The sequence below is a fragment of the Octopus sinensis genome, linkage group LG14 (assembly GCF_006345805.1).
Source record: "Octopus sinensis linkage group LG14, ASM634580v1, whole genome shotgun sequence".
Classification (NCBI taxonomy): Eukaryota; Metazoa; Mollusca; class Cephalopoda; order Octopoda; family Octopodidae; genus Octopus; species Octopus sinensis.
This window is the reverse complement of record NC_043010.1, coordinates 52,165,167-52,192,759: the sequence shown is the minus strand read 5'-3', so window position 1 is coordinate 52,192,759 and position 27,593 is coordinate 52,165,167. Positions and strand designations below refer to the sequence as shown.

Here is a 27,593-nt window from a genome sequence, read left to right as displayed (position 1 = left end):
GTCGATAAATTAAGTACCAGTTACGCACTGGGGTCGATGTAATTGACTTAATCTCTTTGTCTGTCCTTGTTTGTCCCCTCTATGTTTAGCCCCTTGTGGGTAATAAAGAAATAGGTATTTCGTCTGCTATTATGCTCCAAGTTCAAATTCCGCCGAGGTCGACTTTGCCTTTCAACCTTTCGGGGTCAATAAATTAAATACCAGTTACGCACTGGAGTTGATAAATTAAGTACCAGATACACACTAGGGTCGATGTAATCGACTTAATCCCTTTGTCTGTCCTTGTTTGTCCCCTCTATGTTTAGCCCCTTGTGGGCAATAAAGAAATAAGACTCCTCCATTTATTAGCAGAATGACACTGAAGGCCCACATACTTTGTGTCGAAAGATAAATAACAAAAACCAATAGAGGAATACCATGCAATATTTACAACAATAAGATTTTAAAACAAAACTCACCATTGGAAATGGTCAGACTGATTCCTCCTGGGAAACCTTGTGAAGTGGCAATGGGTACAGTCCCTGGTGCCAGAGGTAACACCGTCTTGGTGTTGTCAGCAACATCTGTAGCTTTGAACTTCTTCACTACAGTGGCAGGAGACACAACAGCAGGAGCTAGAGTGGCATTAGCTGGTTGGCTAACAGGAACACTCATCATGAGGGTCTATCTGTCAGACAAGTTCTGCAAGAGAAATGGAAAATATTAACACTAGAATCAGGAGAGAAAAGAAACAGTGCATTCATTTTTAATTTAACACTATAGCATTCACATTACTCTGTCAAATGTAATGTTTATTTATTCAAATTGTTTTAAATTAATTAAGCATTATCTCATAGCTTTGAGATTTCAATGCCGTGATTATTTTTAAAATGACATTGTAGGGTAAGTGTGAGAGGCTGGATCTGGCCAGTTTGAACATAAAACAAGTAGAATATTTGGGCCCAAAATGGCCAATCTATCCCTCTAGCATTCACATTACTCTGTCAAATGTAATGCTTATTTATTCATATTGCTTTGAATTAATCGTGCATTATCTCATAGCTTAAAGACTTTGATGATGTGATTGGTTAATTTACACTACATTTCAGTTAGTTTGAACTATTCTCATCATCAGATGTTTTATTTCTGTTCCTGGATATGTAAATGTCTAAAATGAAGTATTGTTAAAAAAGACTAGGGTTATGGCTCCTACTAGATTATCGGCCTCAACTTTAGCCCTTCATTATTCATGTTACTCTGTCAAATGTAATGCTTATTTATTCATATTGCCATAGAATTAAGCATGCATTATCTCATAGCTTCAAGCATCCGATGATGCATCTGGTCCAAATATTCAACTTTTGTTTTATGTTCGAATCAACCAGCATCGGCACCTCACACCTACTCTACAATGTCATTTCAAAACTAACAATCACATCACTGAAATCTCAAAGCTATGAGATAGCACGATTAATTCAAAACAACCCGTGCTAGCGCAGAAAACGGACGTTAAACGATGATGATGATGATGATGATGATGAATGTGAATAAATAAGCATTACATTTGACAGAGTAATCTGAATGCTAAAGGGTTAAGAGTCTCAAACCAGCTGAAGTAATCAGTTATGTTGCTTAAAGACAGAATAAAATGAATGTAATAAGTTTTTTTGTACAGACACAGCATATCCAATATCCTTTCTTTAACGCTTTCGTTACCAACCCAGCCGAAAACAGCTCTGGCTCTAAATACAAATGTCTTGTTTTCATAAGTTTTGAATTAAAATTTTCCACCAAACCTTTATCACAATTTGTTCCTAACACTAGCTTAATTATCATTAAATGATTGTCATTGTCATACAAGTGGTGTTGTTCATTTCCAGTATTCTGCAAGTTATTTTACTAAATTCTTTGTTATATTTAAAATAATTGAAAGAAACACAGAGCATCTCAAAATAAATACAGTAACGAAAGGGTTAAGAAGATTTGGCTGTTATTTGTAGCAGACTCTCTTGTTGGCATGTATCTCACAGGCATTTTGTACCTAAATATTTGGTACGACTGACTGGACATTCAACCTGTTTTTGTGACAGTACTTTATGAAACTTGGAGGAATGCGAAGATGCATGCATACAGAAATATACACTTACAGATAGATAGAGAAGGAGGGAGAGCAAGAGAGACATTAAGCATACAAACTTAACCAGATGTTGACACAGAGAGGGAGAGAGCAGTTCAGAGGGCGGAATGCCTGATGTAAAATAAGTCAGTATGGAATTGTTTTGTTTTCTTTGTTCCTTCTCAAGCCATGCCTGGCTCATAGGGCCGGTTTCCCGGTTTCCTTGGTGTATAGGCTCTCCACCAGGACGGGACACCAGTCCGTCGCAGGTGAGCTGCAAGATGCAGGAGGAAAGAACGAGAGAAAGTTGTGGCAAAAGAGTCAGCAGAAGTTCGCTATTACCTTCTGCCGGAGTCGTGTGGAGCTTAGGTGTTTCGCTCATAAACACACACATTGCCAGGTCTGAGATTCAAACCCGCGATCCCTCGACTGTGAGTCCACTGCTCTAACCACTAAGCCATGTGCCTCCACCTGTATGGAATTAGTGATGCCAAATAGACATCACCAAAACGGTAATGCCAAAATGTCTCATACTCCATTTGGAAGAGTACTACAACAGCTGCATTCAGACATTTTGGACTTCATGCAGAAATGGGCCATCTAACATGGTATAAACTCACTGGAAAGCTGCCAGAATCATTAGCATGCCGAAAGAAATGCTTAGTGGCATTTTGTCCATCTTTACATTCTGAGTTCAAATTCTGCTAGGATCAGCTTTGCCTTTCATCCTTTCTCGGTCGATGAAATGCTCCAGCTTCTGACCTTCAGCTGTGCTGTCTCTGCCTCTGCTACTGCAACTATGATGGTCTCTTGCCAATTCCACTCAGAAATTCCTGTCCCGCACACCTTTCTTCCTCCCATCACCTTGGTTGTGCTCACCACCACTCAAGGTTCCTTACTAATCATTATGCCCAGTCCTTCCTGTCCTCTGTAATTTCACCACCACCTCAGTTGCTCATATCTTTCCCCATAGGTATTGACTTGCAACAGTTCAATAGGAAAATCAATGGCATCAATCTCACCAGTCTAAAAAGCTTATGAATGAACACCCAGGGGCGCTGCCCTTTCCTACAGAATCGGCAAGGAAAAGCAAAACGAAAAATAAAAAAAAGAGACAGACACAATCTCAGATATTTAGACATTTACCAATTTTATAGAGTTTGTAATTTTATACAAGAATCTTTTGCTAAAGCTATCTACCAGACATCAACTTTGGAATAAGGCCACCAAGTTCAGAGGAGAGGATAAGTCAATTACATCGACCCTAGTCATCAACTCCAAAAGGATGAAAGGTAAAGTTGACCTCAGCAGAATTTAAACTCAAAACATAAAAACAAATGAAATAACACTAAGCATTTTGCTCGGCATGCTAACAATTCTGCCAGCTCACCACATTAATATCAACTTAATATAATGACAACAATAAGGTGGTGAGCTGGTGGAATCATTAGTACACCAGGAGAAATGCTCAGCAGCATTTTGTCCATCTTTAAGTTCTGAGTTCAAATTCCACTGAGGTCAGCTTTGCTTTTCGTCCTTTTGTGGTTGATGAAGTAAGTACCAGTTAAAGAATGGTGGGGTAATCAATTTGGTCCCTCACCCCATAAAACTGCCGGCCTAGTGCCAAAAACTGAAATCAATATAATGACAACAATAGTTTTTTTTACTAAATTCATAAAATTTTTAATTATTTTCAAAATTAATTGAAACCCATAGGTAATGTATTTCTGAAATTGTCTCTAGAGAGACAAGCCATTTTATATTAATCAGTACAGAGCTGCCGCCTCTGATCCTAAAATACATATTTGCTTGTCTTAAAGTGCAAATATTTATATTTAAATTGAAAAGCTTCCAGCACAATTTTATGTAAAAACCTTTTAAGTTCTAAATACCAACTTGGTTATTTCACAAAATGCTTCAAATTTCTTGGATTATATTCAAAATTGATTTAAATATACAAGCCTATTTATTCCACCTCTACACAACACGTTTTCAATTCTCCCATCCCAGGTCACCATCAAGCATATATGCATACATATGCACTATTCAAACATACATAATCGTGCATACACAAATATATGCATAAATATACACATATACACACAACATATGCACATACAGACACAAACAAACGTGTGTGTGTATTGCTGAAAGTCCACATAAAATTTATACAGGCAACCATAGGCACTCAGTAAGAGAAACCTTGGAGTAAACTGCAAAATGGACATGCAACCACAAGGAGTAAACTAGTAGCAGCAAATGCACATCACATTGTGCAAACAGCTAATGATATGAGGCTTTGCTTTGACAGTGCACCACTAACCACACAAAACAAAAAAAACAATCCAATGTGTACAGAGTTGCACATGCAAATACATTCAGAACTGCAATCTTACTGAGGGAGATTTTTGAGAGCCAATAATGGATATGACTTGCTCGTTAATGAAACACAAACTGACATCTCTTTTAACAAGTTCCACTCAAGCAATGGTAAGAGCTAAGCATAGGCTTGGGAACAGGGAGTTTCAGGGGGTGCAAGCACACCCTCTAAAATTTTAGGGGTGCAATGAAAATGCTTTGAACATCCTCCAAAACAAACAAGCAGAGAAACATTTCTAGGTTTATTTAAAACACCGCTTTTCTATTATTGGATTTATGATTTGATTGATACACAAATATAGCAGTAATTATCACTCATCATCATCATTTAACGTCCGTTGTCCATACTGGCATGTGTTGGACAGTTTGACCAGGGCTGATAAGCTGTACAAGACTCCAATCTGATTTGGCATGGTCTCTATGGCTGGATGCCCTTCCTAACACCAACCACTCCAAAAGTGTAATGGCTGCTTTTACATGCCAGTTGCAGGACACCAGTATCTGCCACAACTATTATTATCGTGCGTGTGTGTTCTGATATTCTTTCTTTTACACTTTTACTTGTTTCAGTCATTTGACTGCGGCCATGCTGGAGCACCGTCTTTAGTCAAGCAAATCAACCCAAGGACTTGTTCTTTGTAAGCCTAGTACTTATTCTATCAGTCTCTTTTGCCGAACCGCAAAGTTACAGGGACATAAACACACCATCATTGGTTGTCAAATGATGTTGGGGAGACAAACACAAACACACACACATATATATATACACACACACACACCACACATATATATATATATATATATACATGACGGGCTTCTTTCAGTTTCCACCTACCAAATCCACTCATAAGGCTTTGGTTGGCCTGAGGCTATAGTAGAAGACACTTGCCAAAGGTGCCGATGAAACAAACAAAATAAAAATCGACCTTGTTTGTAAAAAATTCTGGACCTAAGCAAATTATGGAGTTAAGATATGGCTTACTTACATACATACTACTTACTTACATACATACTACTTCCCTAATACTCTCTGGTGAATACTAAAGTAATGTTAGCAGAACTAGTGTTATACAAGTCATTATTTTAATAAATATATTGGGTAATGGTTTTCAAACTCATTTCGTTTTAAAAGGGAAAATTGTAAAAGCCACTGCTAATTGAAGCACCACAAGCTAGATGAGTATATCTTTGAGATCTTTCAAATTCAGATTAACTAGAAAATTATATATTGAAATGATTTTCAAATTAATATGAAAACCATTTGTGGAAAAACATTAAGTGGAGAAAATGCTTTTTAGGATGTTTTTCAACATCCGTTCTTTTGTTCAAATTCTTTCACTTAAGAGGGAAAAATTCAAGACATCTCTTATTATAAAAGGCAGATTTTATCTGCCTCCCTTTGGGAGTTATAGAAATCTACAATATAGGATTTCTTCAATTACAATTTACCTAGCATTTTTAAGAGTAGAATGCATCGGGTCATGCCAGGTCCAGTTTTTAAAATTTAAACTCCAATTAAGCAAAATTTACAGAAAACTCACATTCTGGTGTGTATGTCAAATGCTTTTCTTAGTCTGGTTTACAGCACATGCAAACGCACACACACAATGTGCAACGAATAAAATGAAAGTAAATAGCGACAGAGTGATTTGAGGAAGACTAAACTGAAAGTATTTAAACCACTACTCAAAAAATAAAAAAACACAGCAAACAGAAACAAATAAATACATAACCATTTACTCCTCACACAATTTCTTCAATTAGAATTTACCTAAGATTTTTCAAAGTACTCCATTCACTCATGCCATAATATATTTCTTTCAATTTCACCCCCAATTAAGACAAAATTCGAGAAAACTCAATATTTTAACATTTCACTCCGAAAGCATTGATGTACATGTGTGCGTGCGTGAGTGTGTGTGTGTGTGTGTGTGTGTGTGTTTGATGGGTTGTGCGACACAGAAAGTGTGGTGTGTAAGTGAAGTGCTTTTGTTAGTGTGTGTAAAGAGACAGACAGAGTGAAAGACAGAAATAACTGAAGTTTTCACTATGATATCATCACGTGCGAAAAAATTCGAAGGGTTTTGAACAATTGAGATACAGATGTCACGCCTGTATTGAAACCATTGCTAAGCTGCCGTAATTGCTTAATTAAGACTTTGTTTAAATTGAAAGGGGCAAATATGTGATGAGGTTGAAAAAAAATACCCCAGAAAAAAAAATGTACTGCTGGTATTTATATAATTCACTACTATTTTGCTACAATGTCATGAAAAAGAAAAAATTTAGGTATGTAAATCGAATTCGCCACCCAAATTTTCCCCGTTCGCGTTTGTGTAAAAAAAATTATTATATAAGTTTTTAAAATTATTTACTTTGTTCAAAAAATATTAATATTAATTAATTTTCAAGAATTATTTAATTTTATTCTGTAAAATAGTAATTAATTCATTTATCTGTAAATCCGCGAGGTTGTTACTCAGGCACCTAGAATGGTAACCTTCAACTAACACTATCTCCTCCGAGACCCTGCGGCGCAAGTTGACCAAAATTGAGAGTATGGTAGAAGAAGGGTTGCTCTTCCTTCCGTAGAACATAAAATTCAAATCGGACCATGTTAACACCAAAAATATTTACATCAAAAAGATGCTTTTTTTCTATGAAAATCCCTATTTTTTACGATTTTTTCACTGCTGTGTCGCCACTTTTCGGTGTATTTCGACCAGAAAAATGTTCACAAAATTTTTACTTTTCAAAATTACAATTCCAGCGGGTCGAAACAAACCCGAGCAACGCCGGGCGATACTGCTAGTTGACAATAAAATGGACACCCTTTGGACTTTCACATACCTATTTTCCCTTGAGTGTTTCACAAAAATGAGTTGAAATCATTGCAAGTAATATAGTTTTTATCTCTCTCTCATTTTTCATTAAAATTTGAAACTGAAGAGGTTTCAACTATTTTTTCCTTGTGAAAGCACTTCATTCCTACATTTGCCTTTATAAAACTTTTCAGCACCTTTACAAGTATAATTTTTAATTGTAATTGAAAAGGTGCTGAAATTTAGCAAAATTAAGGATTGTTTTGAGTGTAAGAGGAAATTATTTATTTAGCTTATTTGTTGTGAAAGTATACATGTGCATGTGAACGTGTAAGCAAGAGAGAGAAGGTTGTGTGTGAGCCACATCATCTTTAGTGTGTATGTGATAGAAAGAAAGGGAGAGGGATGGAGAGATGTGTGTATCTATGCATGTAACAGGTCTCAGGGATTTTGTGTTTAAAAATGAACACTGACCAGCAATCTTTCGTTTTGACCCTCAGAAACATAAAACTTGATCATATAATATGATATGATTGTTAATTTCCATATAGAAATTTTATTTATTCACTTTTGCTTTCATGATGTGTGCAAAGATGACATTTGCTTTGAAGTGAGAGGAGAAAGTAAAAGATGTATGTGCGTGTATATGAAAGATAGTGGGTGTACATGTGTGTAACTGTATGCATGTATGCACGTGCACTGTGTTCAGCTCTATGTATTTGTAGTCAGTCACACACGAACATACATAAATACATATGCATACATTGTTTTCATATGTGTGTGTGTGAGAGAGTGTGAAGATGCATGTTGTTATTTATGTATTTTTTGCATGTATGTGTACATGGCTAGGGTTCCTTCTTATCTGCTTCATTTATTTCACAAAAGACCAGAAGTTTAAGCAAAATAAATTTCCCACACACACTAGTAGATCAGCAAGCTGAGAATGGATATGGGCCAAAGGTGGATTCACAAGGAATATGAAATAGAACCTGTAATGGCAATAGCTCTGGTAAAAAGGAAACCAAACCAGTCTGCAAGTTCTATGTAAAGAGTACCTGCTGGCAGGGTAACATTGGGATAGGTTGCAGATTTGCTCATCCCAAATCCCATGTGAACAATACTCATTCCACTTCCCCAAAGACCAGGAAGAACAACCTCCAACGACACACAGTCAGGTCACAAGATACAATGCCACCACCCAGGAGGAAACAGACTGTGAATGCAGTGGAAACAAACTGTAGATGCAGTGTAGACAGTAGCTGCTGAACAACAGGCTGTTTTGGAGGTTGCACAGAAGATTGTAAAGCAGCTGACCTGGCTTCACCAGACATCCAGTGAGGAACACATATCAGTATTCACGACCACCTCTGACACCTCTGCACATGTCAAACCAGTGGCCACTACCGACACTACATTTCACACCAGTATTCTTGCTGAACATCAGGGGCCTCGTAACGACCCAACAACACAAAACACAGTACCTGAGAGACTTGGTGACATCTAATATACTAATATGCATGTCACTAACCAGAAACTATGCTGGTCCTATGGAGGACATTTGTCCTCAGCCATCTGGATTACTGCTCTCAACTGTGGTCCCCCTACAGTTTCAGATTAATAGTGGAACTCGAGGTGGTTCAGCGATATTACACAAGTAAGATTTCATCAGTGGAACAGCTGAGCCACTGGGAGAGACTAAAAGAGCTACAACTACTCTCTGGAACAAAGATGGGAGAAGTATGCTGTGATATATGTGGAAGTTACTGGAGGGACTGGCACCAAACTTTGGAATCATGAGTTATACGAGACCCCAAATTGAATGTCTCTACACTGTTCCAAAGGTCCCAGCTATCCCAGCTAAGGTGAGGACCATAGCTTGGGATTCGAGGATCCACAGCTATTTAATGCCTTGCCAAAACATCTCAGGGCTATCCATGAAGTGGGTGTAGATGTTTTCAGGAAACAACTTGACTTCTTGCTATCCAAGACCCCAGATCTTGCTTCACCAAAAGCCAATCACCTAGGATTAGCCATTTGAAAGGTGATTACACTGGCGGTGCCCCAGCATGGCCACAGCCTTAGGGCTGAAACATAAGAGAATACATACATACACAAAATTGTGTAAGTATATATGTTTGTGCGTGTACTTATGCGTATGTGAATTCTACGCTCTAGATTAAGCAAGTACAGATAAAGTGTCGGACAGTTTTATTTAGCTCAGGGAAATTTATGATGCTGAAGAGTTTAAACTTCTGCCCTTGTTTCGTGAAGGAAATGAAGCGGGTAAGAACGAACCCTAGCCATTTAGACATACATGAGAACACACACCTTCATTTTGTCTCTCTCTCTCTCACACACACACACACACACAAAAGATGCATGTATATGTATATATGTATGTACGTGTATATGAAAGATAATGGGTGTACGTGTGTGTTTATGACTGACTACAAACACACAGCGAGCGAGCGCGTACACACCCACTATCTTTCATATACACGTACATACATCTTTCCCCTTTCTGCTCTCACTTCAAAGCAAATGTCACCTTCCACACGTCATGAAAACAAAAGTAAATAAATAAAATTTCTCTACGGAGATTAACGAACAATCCTATGATCAAGTTTTACGTTTCTGCGCGTTAATACGAAAGACTGATACACTGATCTGGGTATAATTTATTTGTTATCAATGAAAAGCATGAAATTGTACAATAGAGAAAAGCAAACGAAATGCGACAGGGGTTCCCAAACGGTGTAACCGCAAGATGTCCCCAGACGCTTTAATTGTATTTAAAATGAGTGGAAACAAAATATTAAATTCGAAATATAAAACCATGATAACTATATTTCATTTACAGACTAAGCAAATAATTTTCTGCTGTTTAAATTACATTTATTAGCTTACATATATTAATTATCTAAAATGTATGAATTGCCGCGCGACCAACGGTGTCAGTTTGTTTATGTCCCCAAAATTTACCATTTACAAAAAAACTTAAAATTTTATCGGTTAAACCCTTCAAGATGTCCAAGCACTAGAACCAATAAAAGACAAAACACCTTTGTTTTCTTATTATTCCAGTATACGCAAAATGTGTCAAAATATTTTGTCTTTATATCGCAAGTAAAAAAAATTGAGAATCCTTGAAATTCAACACGAAAACAGTTTCAGAGTTTTGGGAATAGCTATCACTCTCTCATGGAGAAGGGAAAGGTGGAGGGCAAAAATGTAAAAAAAGAAAAAAATTCTTTCAAAATATTAATTCCTGTTATATGAAAAGAAACCGAAATGCTGGAAAATGAGGGGGGATTAACACCCATTTTTTTGCTTTTCCTTCCTCCCACAATGAAGTGAGAACGATTCCAAAACTCAGCAAGAAACTGGGGTGGGGGAGAAAGCTGAGCTTAGAAAATTTAATGCTATCACAGTTTGAAAACTTATTACACCTCACAGAAGTACAATACGTACAAGTAGCAAATAAAGTCCCCAAACAACGCCCTACGTCTTAGAAAGAGAAGAACACGAAGAATTATGCAGTCTTACACTATCTCTGACATTAAAACGGGATGTTCAAGGTTGCAACCTTTGCTCATTCAGGGCTAATCTGGACTTTATAATATAAGGAAGCCTCTAGTGTGATTACTCGACCTGTTAGAAAAAGCAGATAAATTTCGCTCGAAATTTACCTATCTTAACTAAGAGGACGTATCGGACAATACGGTACAGGATATATAAAAGGCGAGATAATCCTAACTGAAATGCTTTTGACCATAACAGCTGTCTCATCAGGGCCGACTTGGGACGAAACAGCATTTGTAAAATGCAAGCAAACACGGGGAGGGGTAACCTGTTCGTGATTACGCAACCTGTTAGAAATAGCAACCAAATTTCTCTCGAAACAGATCATACAGGTCTTAAAAACAGAAGAAACCACCGTCCGGAGAAAAGACAAGATAGTGACAATTCGAATGTCAGTTATAAGATCTGCCTGGTCAAAACTGACCCAGATTTTCTTTTAATCTTTAAAAAAAAATGAATAAATCTAATATTAAACCCTATTTTCAAATAATGTATTCAAATAATTTCGTTATCTTCTTTCGCCAAAACAGCTGAGAGAAAACAGAGAAGAAAAAAAACTACATCAGGAGACAGAGACAGACCAAATAGACAAAACAAAAGAACTTAACTAATCTTAACAGTTATATATTCATTATACTGCTGTCTTTTCCTAAACTAAAAGCTACTCACAGCAGCTACAACTTATTTGTTACTGGACATTTTTATTGATTTTTTCCCCAAGGTTCGTCAAAATAAAATCACCACGCACAGACTATCCATGTCAAATGCATACATACATTACACGCGTGTAAATAGAGTGATGCAAGTCCCCAGGCGCAGGAGTGGCTGTGTGGTAAGTAGCTTGCTAACCAACCACATGGTTCCGGGTTCAGTCCAACTGCGTGGCATCTTGGGCAAGTGTCTTCTGCTATAGCCCCGGGCCGACCAATGCCTTGTGAGTGGATTTGGTAGACGGAAACTGAAAGAAGCCTGTCGTATATATGTTTATATATATATATATATATATATGTATGTATGTGTGTGTGTGTCTGTCCCCCTAGCATTGCTTGACAACCGATGCTGGTGTGTTTACGTCCCCGTCACTTAGCGGTTCGGCAAAAGAGACCGATAGAATAAGTACTGGGCTTACAAAAGAATAAGTCCCGGGGTTCAGTTGCTCGACTAAAGGCGGTGCTCCAGCATGGCCGCAGTCAAATGACTGATGCAAGTAAAAGAGAGAAAAGAGAGAAAGTACACATTGTGCGCGTATGGTATTGGAGTTACATAGTGTAACGCAGATTCTCAAGTTATACATGATACCATGTATACTAAGTGCAATATATATTGTCGGACCAGAGGGAAATCACAGGCATGTTTCCGGTAAAACGCAGGCATGGTTATGCATTTCAGTAGAATCGAACCAGGAACAATGTACTCTGGGTTCGATCCGGCTGCGCAGCGCTTTCGAGTGTCAGCTCGTGTTGACCAATTATCTCGTCAGTGGAATTTGAGAGATGGAAAACGTCATATTATCTTTTATCTTTTACTTCTTTCAGCAACCTTGGAGGGTTTTAGTCAAACAAATCGACCTGAGTACTTATTTTTTAAGCCTGATACGTATTCAATCGGTCACTTGTTTCCGAACCGTTATGTTACGGGGACGTAAACAAACTAATAAACAGACACCGGTTGTCAAACGGTGAAGGAGGAAAATATTACTTTCTTTCAATTTCTATCTTCCAAACCAACTCACAAGGCTTTGGTCGGCTCAGGGCTATAGCAGAAAATGCTTGCCCGTGGGGTTACGCAGTAGGGCTGAACCGAAGACTCACATAGTTGGGAAGCAAGCTTCTTTAAGCACACAACCACGCCTACATATAAAAAAATTTTTCTTGAGTATCCATCGATCTTTATCACCTTTTAATTGAAATACCGACGAGAAAACCGAAAAAGAACGTAATATAATAACGACCAGTATGATACGAATGAAGCTCCTTGTTGTGTCTTACTGTCAGAAGTGCAATGGCTCATTGGCATTAAATATATATAAAACACAAAATTACATTGTGTAAACTGTTTCAATACGAGTTATGAATTTAGGAATATATTTGGAATTCCTAGATGGTTGTGGGGTTAAGAAGCTCGAATTTCAATCACATAGTTCCGGGTTCAGTCTCACTACGAGGCACCTTGGTTGCGCAAGTGTCCTTTAATAAAGTCTCAGACCGAATAATGCATTGTGAATTTGGTAGATAGAGTCGTTCGTACGTAGGTATCTACGTATGCATTTGTCCCCACCACTACTTGATAACTAATGTTGGTTTGTTTGCGGTTCCGTAACGTAGTGGCTCGACAAAAAGAGTCCGACAGAATTGATACCAGGCTTTAAAATAAGTACTAGGGTCGATTTGTCATTCACAGTGGTGCATAGCTGCAGTTCAATGACTGGAATAAGAGACAGAGAAGTCATCTCAACTAATTAAAAAAAAAAAAAAAATCAAGATTTAAAAACTAAACTCTCGACAGACTATCTGCGAATCTTCTCTATTATTTTCCCTAATACTGCAACTTTTAAAGGTTGATTACGGGGAGAACGTCGAAGGTTTTGCTTCTATGCACAGTATTTGTTTCACTGGTTCCAATCATTGGACTGCGGTCAATACAGAGGGCAACACATTCAAGTGATTTTAATTCATCATATCGACCCTATTATTTGCCTTGATATCTGTTATCGAAAGACCAAATTAGGCTTCTGGACAACGCTTTTGTTTTTTTTCACACCGGTAAACATATATAGACGGACAGCGGACTTTCGGAATAAAAATCTGAATTTTTCCACGCTTTTTCTCTTTCTTAATGTTTTCAAAAATGGAAAACTATCAAATATGGGAAAATCCCGAAAGAAACGGATTTATTTTAGATAGATAGATGGATGGATGGATGGATAAGAAACAAGTTTAAAATAATAGTCATTACATATTTTCCCTTACTGGAACAAATTTAGCTTACAGATGTTTTCAGTAGCCACTATAGATTTGTTACTGATAAGTTTACTCTATTGATCAATTGAGGAGAATTGAACGACCTAAGATAATTAATGCTACTCTCATCTTCCCACTTCGATTTTTATAATCAATTTCCGTAATTTTATTATTATTTTTTTTTAACCTTTTTTCCTTCGATATTTGTGTAAAACCTCGACATTTCATAATATACACTGCCGAAAACTAATCTCGACAAAAATTTCGTTAAAATTCATTTTTAGACATTTACGGGAAAAAAAAAAAAAACTAACAGGGATGGGTGAGGACCAATCAACAGTCTACCAAAACATATTGCCTGCGGTACCATACAACGTGATCGAACCCGTGACTACGAAGTTGCCAAGCGAACTCCCAAAACTGTTCAGCCTTATCTGCATCTCAACCAAGAATCGAACCTGCCTTGCAGATTTGGTTAACCTATGAATCTTAACCACCTTTTACGATAACTCTAAATTTGTTTACAATACATTTAAAGCACAGATTGTTTTTTTCTTTCTTTTCTTTGTACAAGTATTAAAGTTTCAAAAATGTTCAGAAGAAGAAAAAAAGTAAATTCAGTGATGTTGATGATGCCTTTCCCGAAAACACTGCAACAATAGTTAGGGACTATCATAACACAAAAGTTAATAAAAAAAATTAGAAATAAAATTAAGAAATGTGTAGCGTTCCTAAACGTTAAATAATAATAATAATGTTCGCAACGTTATTGTTAGTATTTGTAGTGATAGTAGCAGCAGCGGTAGGGAAAAAACCTGCATTTTATCAGTCTGTGTGTGTTCCGTTTGTAACCCCAACGGTACACTTCCATCACCATCATCCAATAATCAGGACTAATTTCTATTCTAAATAATACACAGTGAACAGCCATTCAATTAACAAGATCCTTCCGCCCTCACAGTTCAATCTCTGCAATCCCTACCTGGTAACGAAACAGATGCGGGCCGGATCGATTTGACAAAACAAAAGAGATCAACGTTAGTTGTGTGGTAAGAAATCTGCGTCCCAATCACATGGTTCCGGGTTCACTTCCACTGCGTGGCGGCACCTTGTGCAAGAGTCCCGGGCCGACTGACTAATGCTTTGTCTATGGATTTGCTAGACGGAAACTAGAAGCCCCCGTGTGTTTCTCTCCCCCCCCCCTGCCCCGGTCACTGCTTTACAAACTGGTGTTGCTTTGTTTTCGTCCGAGTAACTTTGCAGTTCGGCAAAAGAACAAAAGAATAAGTAACCCGGATGTTTTAAGAAAAATTACTGGGATCGATTGATTTGTTCGATTAAACTTTTACAATGCGCTGCCCCCGGCAAGACCGCTGTCCAATGACTGAAACAAGATTTAAAAAATATATACAGGCATTCACAGCTCTTTCCATCTTTCTCGAGAAAACAAAAACAGAAAACAAAAGAAATAATCACGCGTGCTTTTCCCAACTTTTGAAACTACCGCCTTTTTAAAACAAATTCCAGCGTTTTCTTCAAATTAACTTCCTTTTTTCTTTTTCCTAAAGAACATTGCTTTACAAGAAAGCAGGTTTTTTAAAAAATAACGTACGTTGAGAACCTATCGAGGGCTACTTACTGATGAAGAGATCCATCGGGGCTCCGTGTCTTTTTGTTTTTACAATGAAATCTAATCTCAGGCGATTCTCTAACACAGCTTTTCTTCGCTTCACGCACTATTAAAACTATGGATGGACAAAACTGACAAAAAAATTTTATTGCGTGCTTTGATGAACGACAGAAACGCTATACGGAACTAAGTATTGGCATACTTACACAAGTGTGCCCCCACCCGAATTTATTTTCGCATGACTTTCAGAAAATCGTGTTTTTTGTTGTTGTTGTTTTAATGAAATTTTCTACAAATACCATTCAGATGGTATAGATTCCGATTATATGGAGGGGGAGAATCCCACAAAGATGGTAGGGCGCGCACACACATCAATTTTTTTTTTTTTCTTTAAGTATGTATGTGTGCGCGACCACTAGATTTTCCGGATTTTCCTCCCCCGCATTAAATTTAGGGCGATCCTTCGGTATAGGTACCGGAAGTGGCTTTGTTTCTGAAGATAACAGAAACCCTTTTCTCTTACCCCTAACCCCCCCCCCCCCCGTATATATATATATATATATATGTATATATATATAATAAAAAAACACTTTCTTGAAATGCATCCGGTACTTCCGGTACCTATACCGAAGTTACGCCAAATTTAGATATAATCGAAATCTGCACGACCTGAAAAAATGTTTGTAGAAATTTTCATTTAAAAAAGATACCAAATTTTCTGAAAGTTATGAGGAACACTTGTATAGATATACATTTTAATTGCGTCTCAATGTTACCGGTTCAAATCCTGCCGGGGTTGGCTGTCTACGAGTTTCAACAAAGCATGCACCAAAGTTGATTCAATTCCTGATATTTTAGTAAAGTAAAAAAAAAAACCGGTCGGCGATCTTTCGTCTCTAGTAGACCTTTCCGTCGATTTCCGTAAAATTTTTTTTTTTTTTTACATATGGGGCTTGCGGGAACTTTTGAAGTAATATACATACATATACACATACACCGAGTAAAAAATTTCAGTTATCTCTTTTTTTCACACATTACTCTGTCTCTTCACACATACTAACAGAAGCACTTCACTTACACAACATACTGTCTGTCTCCCACACCCCATCAAACACACATGTACATCAATGCTTGCCATGCACGGTAACTTCAAAAGAACTTCCCTCGTCATACAATCGCTTTCTCTTAGTCTCTTTCGCTCTCATTACTTGAAAAGTTCCCGCAAGCCCATATGTAAAAAAAAAAAAAAATTTTTTACGGAAATCGACGGAAAGGTCTACTAGAGACGAAAGATTGCCAACCGGTCAAACAATATAGTTTGACGAGTTGTAAGCAGTGTGAGCTTTGAGTTGTCAAAATCAGTTTTATAAAGATTTCTTTCTTTTTATAATGTGGCAAAAAATGTTAGCTTGTCATGAAGTGATTTCTAACTTTGGGAAACAAGCAGTGCTATTAGATAATATTTAGAGCAGATTACCACACGCCTTCTCATTCACCAAAGAGCCCTGTCCGGAATGTTAGAATTAGCATTTCAGAACACACTAGTGTGTTCTGAAATGCCAATTCTAACATTCCGGACAAGGGTTCTATCCTTTTCTAATAATTTCAATGTGTTCGTTTTTATACTCTGGGAAGGAGTATTCGTTGTTATATTCCTTATTTTTATTTTGTTCGAATGTACTGAAATATTATACTCTTTTTTTTTTACTCTTTTACTTGTTTCAGTCATTTGACTGCGGCCATGCTGGAGCACCGCCTTCAATCGAGCAACTCGACGCCGGGACTTATTTTTTTGTAAGCCCAGTACTTATTCTATCGGTCTCTTTTTGCCGAACCGCTAAGTAACGGGGACATAAACACATCAGCATCGGTTGTCAAGCAATGCTAGGGGGACAAACACAGACACACAAACACACATATATATACATATATACGACGGGCTTCTTTCAGTTTCCGTCTACCAAATCCACTCACAAGGCTTTGGTCGGCCCGAGGCTATAGTAGAAGACACTTGCCCAAGTGGGACAGAACCCGGAACCATGTGGTTGGTAAACAAGCTACTTACCACACAGCCACTCCTGCGCCTATATATTATATTATATTATATTCCATTTCATTGGCAACGGTATAGACTGAGCAGTGATCGAATAAGATCAACATCTGACTACGATTTCCTATCTCCGATTAAAGACGCGTCACAATTTTTTTTTTTTCTTTTTTCATTCTAAAATTTGCTCTATAATATACATAAAACCAAGATTTAGAAAAGACGGCATAGTCAATAGTCGAACTTGTAAATCTCACTGTAAACCTCGTTTTTTTTTTTTTTTTTTTTTTTTTATTTTTCTGAAGACTACGAGTATAAATCAATAATACTTCAGAGACCAATTTGGGCGATCTTTCGTCTCTAGTAGACCTTTCCGTCGATTTCCGTAAATTTTTTTTTTTTTTTTACATATGGGCTTGCAGGAACTTTTGAAGTAATATATACATACATTATACACATACACCGAGTAAAAAATTTCAGTTATCTCTTTTTTTCACACATTACTGTCTCTTCACACACACTAACAGAAGCACTTCACTTACACAACATACTGTCTGTCTCCCACACCCCATCAAACACACACACATGTACATCAATGCTTCCCATGCACGGTAACTTCAAAAGAACTTCCCTCGTCATACAATCGCTTTTTCTTAGTCTCTTTCGCTCTCATTACTTCAAAAGTTCCCGCAAGCCCATATGTAAAAAAAAAAAATTTTTTTACGGAAATCGACGGAAAGGTCTACTAGAGACGAAAGATTGCCCCAATTTGATTATCCTCTTTACAATTTAAATTGTTTCTGTTTCCGTACTTAGCAGAATTCACTTCACTCGACAGACGGGGAAAGCTTACTATAGTTAAGGTAAATTGCGGTGATAAAAAAAAACGGTAAAAATACACTCACTGAAATCGAATGCATTTCATTTACATCGCAAAAACCCACCTGCTGAAAAATTCCAGGAATATCAGAACGTCATAGAATCCAATTTTTTTTTTCTTTTCCTTTAATAAATGTGAGCCCAATATGGGAAATCGATACTCTTTAAAATGTCGTCTAATACTGTACACACTTTAAACACACACACACACACACACACAAGAACATCACGACAAAACCTACTATTTACTGAAACCTAGAACAAAATACCTTTTAAAATTTCGCTGATTTTTTTTTTTTTTTGTGAATTTAAAAAACACATCTTGGAAAAAAAAACCAAAAAGAAAAGGCTTTTTTGTTCGTTAATAAATTTCCGAGAGACGAAGTTCTTCAAAATTTATAACATTGACTTCAACAAGTTTATTTCTTCGCAAATAGAAAGTGTGGTGGAGGGGGGAGAAAGAGAACAAGAGGAAAACGTATAATTAGTGAGTGGGGGTGTAAGAGAGAGAAAGAAAGTGTGCAAATGCGCGCACGCAAAGATAACAGATTATATATATAACACTAATTTCAGATACAAAAACACACACACACACACACACGCTCTCTCTCTCTCTCTCTCTCTCCCCCCATTCATCACCCTCTTGTACTATCTTATATCCCTCCCCACCACTACACACTCAATAACACTATAAAATGGTCAAAATTTTTCCACAGGAACTTGGTTCAATTTGAAAAATCCACCAGAATGGACGCAATTTGAAAAATTCACAAGAATGGACGAAAGCGCTAATATGATATAAGTTATATGAATGTCGTATATATGTATGTACATATATATATATAAGTGTGTGTGTATATGTTTGTGTGTCTGTGTTTGTCCCCCTAGCATTGCTTGACAACCGATGCTGGTGTGTTTCCGTCCCCGTCACTTAGCGGTTCGGCAAAAGAGACCGATAAAATAAGTACTGGGCTTACAAAGAATAAGTCCCGGGGTCGATTTGCTCGACTAAAGGCGGTGCTCCAGCATGGCCGCAGTCAAATGACTGAAACAAGTAAAAGAGAGTATAAAAACATGTAATATACCAATATATATCTGTAAATATAAAACCATCCGAATTTCTGAGGACCTCATTTCTTCTAATATAAAATACCTGTACATCATCTCCAAACCTTCTTTTATATATAAGTACACACAATATTTGCAGATGTCCTACGCATAATGTAATTCACTGCACAAAAGAAAACCCATTATTACAATGCATAATGCATAAGAAAAACTAAGAAGAATTAGATAAACAAAAACGATAACTTCAGTACATTTCACAAATGAAGCAAGATTTTTTAAAACAAACATTTTTAAAACCATCAAAAACTATCTCAAGCTTTAATTCTCCACAGGGCAGCGGATTAGCAGAAACGGTATAGTGACGAGAAAGTGCTCTACAATATTTTACTAGGGGCCCTGGGAACCTATTGTGCCTGTTCTTTAAGACAAACTAATTTTGCATCCAAATTCGGTCGGGTTTGACTTTGTCATTCACGATGCTTCTAGGCCAATAAAATAAAGAAACTAGTCAAGTACTAAGGTCGATTACACGACTATAGCCTACCCCCGGTTTTACGCATATGCTAGATCAATATTAATTGCATTGAGCATGAATTCATGTATTATTAACCAATGAGATTTCCCCGTGAAATTTTCACCAACCACGAGTGAGAGTAAAAGTAAAAGTGAGGCCGAGATGAGAGAGAGAGAGGACTAAAGAATAAATGTGACGAAAAGGACTGAGTATAAGACAGAAAGAGGGAGGTTGAGATAGACGGAGAGAGGGAGAGACAGATAGAGAAAGAAAGAGGGAGGTGGAGATAGACGGAGAGAGAGACAGATAGAGAAAGAAAGAGGGAGGTGGAGATAGACGGAGAGAGAGACAGATAGAGAAAGAAAGACGGATGTTAAGATAGACGGAGAGAGAAAGAAAGATGGAGGTGGAGATAGACGGAAAGAGAGACAGATAAAGAAAGAAAGACGAAGGTGGAGATAGACGGAGAGAGAGACAGATAGAAAAAGAAAGAAAGAAAGAGGGAGGTGGAGATAGACGGAGGGAGAGACAGACAGAGAAAGAGACCCAGAGTGAGAATGAGACAGATAGAGAAAAACGCAGAATGACGGTTAATGAGGACTTCAATAAATAAACATAAATACAATGATATAGAGATATTTGTAACATTTATTTCTTGGTTATTGTTTAGCTCCATGTCTGTCAATATCGAACAGACATTTAATGAACCAAGTATGACAACGGCGAACATCCAGTCTTTTTTTTTTCTTTTTTTTTCAAACAATGGACTACATTCTCTAACTGTGCCCTTCCATTTTTTTTTAAAAAAAGATATCTTATATAATTCGAGGGAGATTTAGCTGCTTTTTCTCCAAAATAAAACGACGACTTCCAGGAAACCCCTCTTTAACTTTTCTAACATGAGTTATTTCTCTTTATTTGCGCCGCTGATATTTGTAAAAATGTTTTGTTTTTTGTTTTTCGAGATACGCAACACTACATGCGAAAAAAAAAAACATTCCACATACGTTTATAAATATATATAAAAGTTTGAAACAAGTAAATTCATCAATCGTCAATGAATTAGGAGATAGCAGTCTGACATAAAAGCAAATGTTTGTTCCTTCAATAAAATAACCTACAAACTTTGAATTTTGATCATTTCATTATTATATATATATATATATATATATATATATATATATATATATATATATATATATTTACATTTAGAATGTCATAGAGTGATGTCCAACTATAAATATAACAAAGTTTATTTCGTTTCTATTCCACTGATAAACTTTCTATGAAAATCGAAACGCCAGCTGTAGCGAAAGTAAGCCAAACCAATTTTGGCATGTTCAGGCTTCCGTAGTTCTTGACATCGACAAATAAAATTAAAAAGCCAGCTTTTTTATTTTTATAGAATTTTTATTTTCCTGACAGATGGAAACATTCGGGAACCGTCTTTCCGGTTGTTTTTATTTTACTTCAGCAACAACATATTTGTTGGTGTATTTTGAAAGAGTAAAATAATAATTATTTACTTTCTCTTTTATTTGAAATAAATTTTTTTTTTCTACTCGCGCCTATGACCTGTTCCCCCTAATCTCCGCCAAATTTTCAAACGATTGATTAGTTCAATTATCTTTTAATGCCTTAATAAGTGTTTAATGCCTTAATAAGTGTTTAATGCCTTAGTAAGTGTTTTATATTTGTATATCAACAATGATGCACATAATTATATACAGTTTTAAACATCGTAAGTCTCAAGCGTGCATTAAATCACGTTACTTTGCTGGTTTAATTAGGGTGGGGAGTTAAGCCCCCCCCCCTTCCAGTAAGCTCAAATCGAAAAGACGTATGATCAAAGCCGTTCCAATTTAGCCCATCCTGTAGGTTTGTGTAACAAATTACTTCTTTATCCAATGTACCCGTCCCTTAAGACAACAGAGTATGAACTGGGAGGAAGATTCGGCTACTATTTCTAAAGAGTGGCGAAACTGCGTAGAGGCTTTAAGCTGTGGTGTTTCATAAAATATGGATTATTCGACGAGATAAATATAGTGGTTAGCAAAACACTGTCTTCTTACCAATATTGTAATGCTCTGAGGAGGAAAAAAAAACGCGTTCCAAAACTGTGCCGAGTATTATTTTAAACATTAACATTTTGGAGGGAATTATGTGGTGCATGCATCGATGTAGTTGTGAAATTAACAAACACTTTATGCGAAAGATTTATATTATAATACAGTTCCTAAAACAATCGTGGAAAGATATTAAAAGAATTTGCCTGAGTGGTTATCAATAAAGTTTATAAAGTTTATTTGGTTACAAACAACAATAAAACGGTGTATGGCGGTAAAAGAGAGGGGAAAAGACAGTAAGATTAGTAGAAGAGCGGAAGATAATTAATGAAAATGAAACAGAAATGTAGTATGAAATAGACACGATATAGTAATGGGGAAATGTGATGGTAGAATAAAAGGTTGAAAGTTGGAGAAAAGTTATAATTTTGAATAAATTTAACAGCTGGAATTTTCAGCGTAAAGATAAACAATCGTCGTTTTCTAAAAAAAAATAAAAGTTCGTATATTTTCGTCACCAAAAACAGAAGTTGAAAGAAAGAAAAAAAAGGCAAAATGAGTGAGGATGGAGAATAGAATGACAAAATGAAAAGACATAGAGAATTGCAAAAGAAGGAATATAGATAGATAAAAGTAAATTGCATTAGGACATAGCAGAGTGTGTGAGGAAGAAAGGATAAAGTACATTAAGCCAGAAAAAAAAAAAAACGAAAAAAGATAAGTAAAAAATAATATAAAATACAAAACAGAAAATTATAGAGAGATGGCGGGGACATAGCAAAAGAGAAGGAACGGAGTAACAGAAAAAGACGAATTTAAAAGAGAAAAAGGGAAATAGAATGAAAGAAAAACAAAGGGGACACAAAGTAAAATATTAAGGTTAAAAGAGGGAGAATGCGAGAGCGGTGTATCATCTGTCCGCTTAAGATAACCGCTTTTCTGACAGATTAAATAAGGCAAAACATATTTTGTATGTTATTGCGACATTTACTAAAAGCTTTATATATTTCAATACTATAGAATGTATGCATAGATTCCAGCCATCAGAATAACACATACAGATGCCAACATCATCTTTGTGGACAGAAAAGGGGAAAAGTTCGGAGTTCGTAACTGGGAAGGTATTTTTTTTCTCCTATTTTAACATAATACTGCAACTGTCCACAAAAATATTTTATTACAAAGACCAGGTGTTTGTTAATCAGCTTATGGCACAGTAGTTGGTTAAAGTATTCTGTGGAAGAATATAATGATGTTAAAACTCTTATCAAGCCAGTAATTTAACTAAAATAGTTGGGGTTTTTTTAATGAGAAATATCTTTAAACATAATCTTATGCTGATCGCATCAATGTATGTGTGTGATAGAGAGGGGGAGGGGGAGAGAGAGGGGGCTTTCCCTTCTATTACCTACCCGTCCAATTAATAATTTCAAGAATAAAATAGCACCTATACATGCTAAAACCGTAGACTAAATCAAAAACTTTTAGATCTTTAGTTCATATGCAAATGAGTTATTTCAGCTGTTTCTCCAATGTTAGCCATAGTGTCTTCAATCTTTAAACTTTTCTAAAAGATTTTGTCATGGTAGCTTCTGCTATAACATGTCACAACTAAATTTTGATTTCAACTATCAAATATTCCATATTCCCCAACCTATCCACCCAAAACAAAAGATCCGGGAATAGGCCTGACAAAATTATCTGGTTTGCACCTCCTTTCTCAAATGTTAAAGCTAATGTAAGTAGAATACTTTTAGCACTTCTATATAAACATTTCCTAGAACTATGCTATCATAGAAAGATCGACCACTGTAACATGAAAATCAGTTATTCCTGCCTTCTCAATATCAAATTTATAACATCTAAGCCAGTGCTTTTCAAACTTTTTGCTGGAGCGGAACCCCAAGGAAACATTCCACTGGCTCGAGGAACCCCTGTGCAATAATTTAATAGTCTTATGCACAAATATCTGCACAGGAGACTTAAAAATTACTGCCGACTTTAGCAGTTTTGTAACTTCTTGTGGAACCCCTAAACTGTACTGATAGAACCCTGGTTGAAAACCACTGATCTAAGCCCACACAAAATGGATGTTCTTGTACAAAGATGAATGCTCCTTGGACTCAGCATACAATATCAAGACAAGTGAAAATGAAGCAGAGGTTACATACATCAATACATCAGCCATGCTATATCAAACTGTGGAAAGAAAAACATTATATAAGTATGGTTGAGGGCTGACTGAAGTCAAGATTTTACAACCAAATATCATCTTTCAAAGATGCAGAAAAGCAGATAACCAACCACAAGAATGGCAAGCCATTTATGGTCTTTGGAAGACAAGAAGATTGACTAGGACATCAAACAGAGAATGCTCAAGAAATCAAGTTTATACAAATGGATCCAATCAGTACAACCTAACAGAGAGGACAGAAATTGTACATGGTATTAAAAGCCTTAAATTATTATCTCAGCCCCAAAAATGAAAATATAAAATATCCTCGTGCAAATAGATACATATTGAGCAACTGAGAAGCCCAACATCAGGATCACACCCCATCTTAGGGAACCACTTTATTATGAATGAGACGCCATATTTTCCTTTTTCCTCTCTTTCTGCTTCTTAAATTCAACCCCTTTTTTTTTTTGCTGTTGTCCTTCCTATCTAACCTTTATGATGCTGTCTTTACTCATCCACTATCACTAACTTTATATGGATTTGTGAGTTTCAGTAGAAAGACTAGATATCACCGCGACCGACCAGGCTATCAAAGTTGGTACACATCCCTGGTCACAATGCACTTCACATTGTTTTAGCCTTCAAATGATGCCACCCCACTGGCTAAGCGAGCAAGCCAACAGAAGAAAGAGTGAGAGAAAGTTGTGGCGAAAGAGTACAGCAGGGACCACCACCACCCCCTGCTGGAGCCTCGTGGAGCTTTAGGTGTTTTCGCTCAATAAACACTCACAACGCCCGGTCTGGGAATCGAAACTGCAATCCTATGACTGCGAGTCCGCTGCCTTAACCACTGGGCCATTGAGCCTCCACAGAAAGACTAGATATAGGGTTATTAAATTGCATCCACAGACAATAACCTCATCTACACTTACTTTATTAACTCCACTCTTTGTGGCTTTTAATGTCTGATCTCACAATACCTTACTGTACAATAAGGAGGCAGAAACTGGCCAAATGATTTCTGCAATTATTGCTCCTAGCACTTTGCATTTCTTCATTTAGGTTTCCCCATTTTCTGTAACATTACATGGAGTAGCCATCTTGAATATTTTTGTTTTGATATTCAGTAAAGCCAAATCGTTGTCAAAAGTAATAGACTTCTATGAAGCACCTATTTCTTACATGCATATTTGATTGCATGTTACACACACTTATAAAAGCACACATACACACACACATATGTATGCACAGAAACATATGCAGACATTTACACAATATTATATATTTCATTATCAAAAATGTTTAAATGTTACAATGTTGTCTCAGAAAATGTAACAAAAGTAAACTAACTACCTTTTCTCTTATTTATCAATTTATCTTACGTTTTACTTGTTTCAGCCACTTGGACTGCAGCCAATGCTGGGGCACCACCTTCAAGGATTTAGCCAAATCAACCTCAATACTGATTCTCAAGTTTGATACCTATTCCATTCAGTCTCTACAAGGATGTAAACAAACCAATACTAATTGTCAAAGTTTCGAAGTTGGGGGAACAACAAAAAAGAACCTCTGTGTGTGTGTGTGTGTGTGTGTGTGTGTGTGTGTGTGTGTGTGTCATCATCCTTTAACATCTGTTTTCCATGCTGGCATGGGCTGGACAGTTTGACCAGAGCTGGCAAGCTAGAGAGCTGCACCAGGTTCTAGTCTAATTTGGTTCGGTTTCTACAGCTGGATGCCCTTCCTAATGCCAACAATTCTACATTATGTGCTGGGTGCTTTTAATGCAGCACTAGCATGAGCGCTTTTTACATGGCACAAGACTCCTGCAGACCAATCCCCTTCTCTCTCTCTCATATATATATATATATATATATATATATATATATCACCGTGATCATCGTGACCGACCAGGCTCTCAGATGTTGCTACACATCACTGGTCACAATGCGCTTCGCATTGTTTTAGCCTTCAAATGACACTACCCCGAGACTAAGCGAGCAGGCCAACAGAAGAAAGAGTGAGAGAAAGTTGTGGCGGAAGAGTACAGCAGAGATCGCCACCCCAGATTTTTCTATATGCTAGGCTACTGGTTTTAAATTGATGTTAATTAAATTAATATTCAATTTATCACTCTCATTATTTAAATTTATATATATATTCTTTTATCTGTTTCAGTCATTTGACTGTGGCCATGCTGGAGCACCACCTTTAGTCGAGCAAATCAACCCCAGGACTTATTCTTTGTAAGCCTAGTACTTATTCTATCGGTCTCTTTTTGCCGAACTGCAAGTTTATGGGAACATAAACACACCAGCATCGGTTGTCAAGCGATGTTGGGGGGACAAACACACACAAACATATACACGCACACATACATATATATATATACACACACACACACACACACATATATGACGGGCTTCTTTCAGTTTCCATCTATCAAATCCACTCACAAGGCTACAATAGAAGACACTTGCCCGAGATGCCAGGCAGTGGGACTCAACTGGAACCATGTGGTTCATACCCAAGCTACTTACCACACAGCTACTCTCACACCTATATATATATATATAAGGCAAGCTGGCAGAAACATTAGAACGCCGGGCGAAATGCTTAACGGTATTTCGTCTGTCTTTATGTTCTGACTTCAAATTCCGCAGAGGTTGACTTTGCCTTTCGTCCTTTCAGAGTCGATGAATTAAGTACCAGTTGCGTACTAGTGTCAATCTAATTGACTGCCCCCACTTCCCCAAAAAGTTCGGACCTTGTGCCTAGAGTAGAAAAGAATATATATATATAAAGCTTCTATGCAGTTTCTAGCTACAAAATTCACTTACAAGGCCTTGGTCACTTAAGGACTCCAGTGGAAGACGCTTGTCCAAGGTGTCACAAACTGGGATTGAATCCAGAACCAATTGATTGCAAAGTACGCTTCTTAACCACATGAAAAAGTTTTTTTTTAAAAGAGTGGGGATGAAGGGGGCTGCAGACAGACATAAAATGGAAGCATGCAAAATCAAAGTAACATGCAGCTGACAAGCTACAAGTTTTTTTATGAATAATAAGCAATTGTGTGTGGGGGGGGGTGAAAAACGGAATATTCATAAATTGAAACATTGTGCTAAACTGGACTAGCATCCAACTTTTATAAACTACCTTCACTAGATTTGTATAAGCTGTATTATGAAATATAAGTGTTTAGAATTAGAAGCATGACTTCTGTAAATCCTCGAGTATAGTCCACCTTTGAGTATAATATGCAGGGGTTTTTTAGGAGGCTGTACCTCTGAAAAACCTAAACCTTGTGTATAATACGCACCCCTTCTCTAACTTGAGTCGTGTATAATTAAGCCAGCAGCAGCTAGTCGAACA

The 27,593-nt window shown here is 37.0% G+C and overlaps 1 protein-coding gene across 8 annotated transcripts in view; it reads right to left on the bottom strand.

Moving 5' to 3' along the window:
- The window catches only part of LOC115219031 (lethal(3)malignant brain tumor-like protein 3), a 112,102-nt gene that overhangs the window by 53,245 nt on the left and 31,264 nt on the right, over window positions 1-27,593 (bottom strand). For 7 of the 8 annotated variants that reach the window (XM_029789075.2, XM_036509034.1, XM_029789076.2 and 4 more), the window contains exon 2: window positions 459-681. In XM_029789075.2, coding sequence (XP_029644935.1) covers window positions 459-657 — 199 coding nt within the window. In that variant the 5' untranslated portion in view covers window positions 658-681. Of the gene's footprint in view, window positions 1-458; window positions 682-15,477; window positions 15,651-27,593 lie in introns of those variants that run through there. The other variant, XM_036509033.1, reaches the window with a different exon arrangement.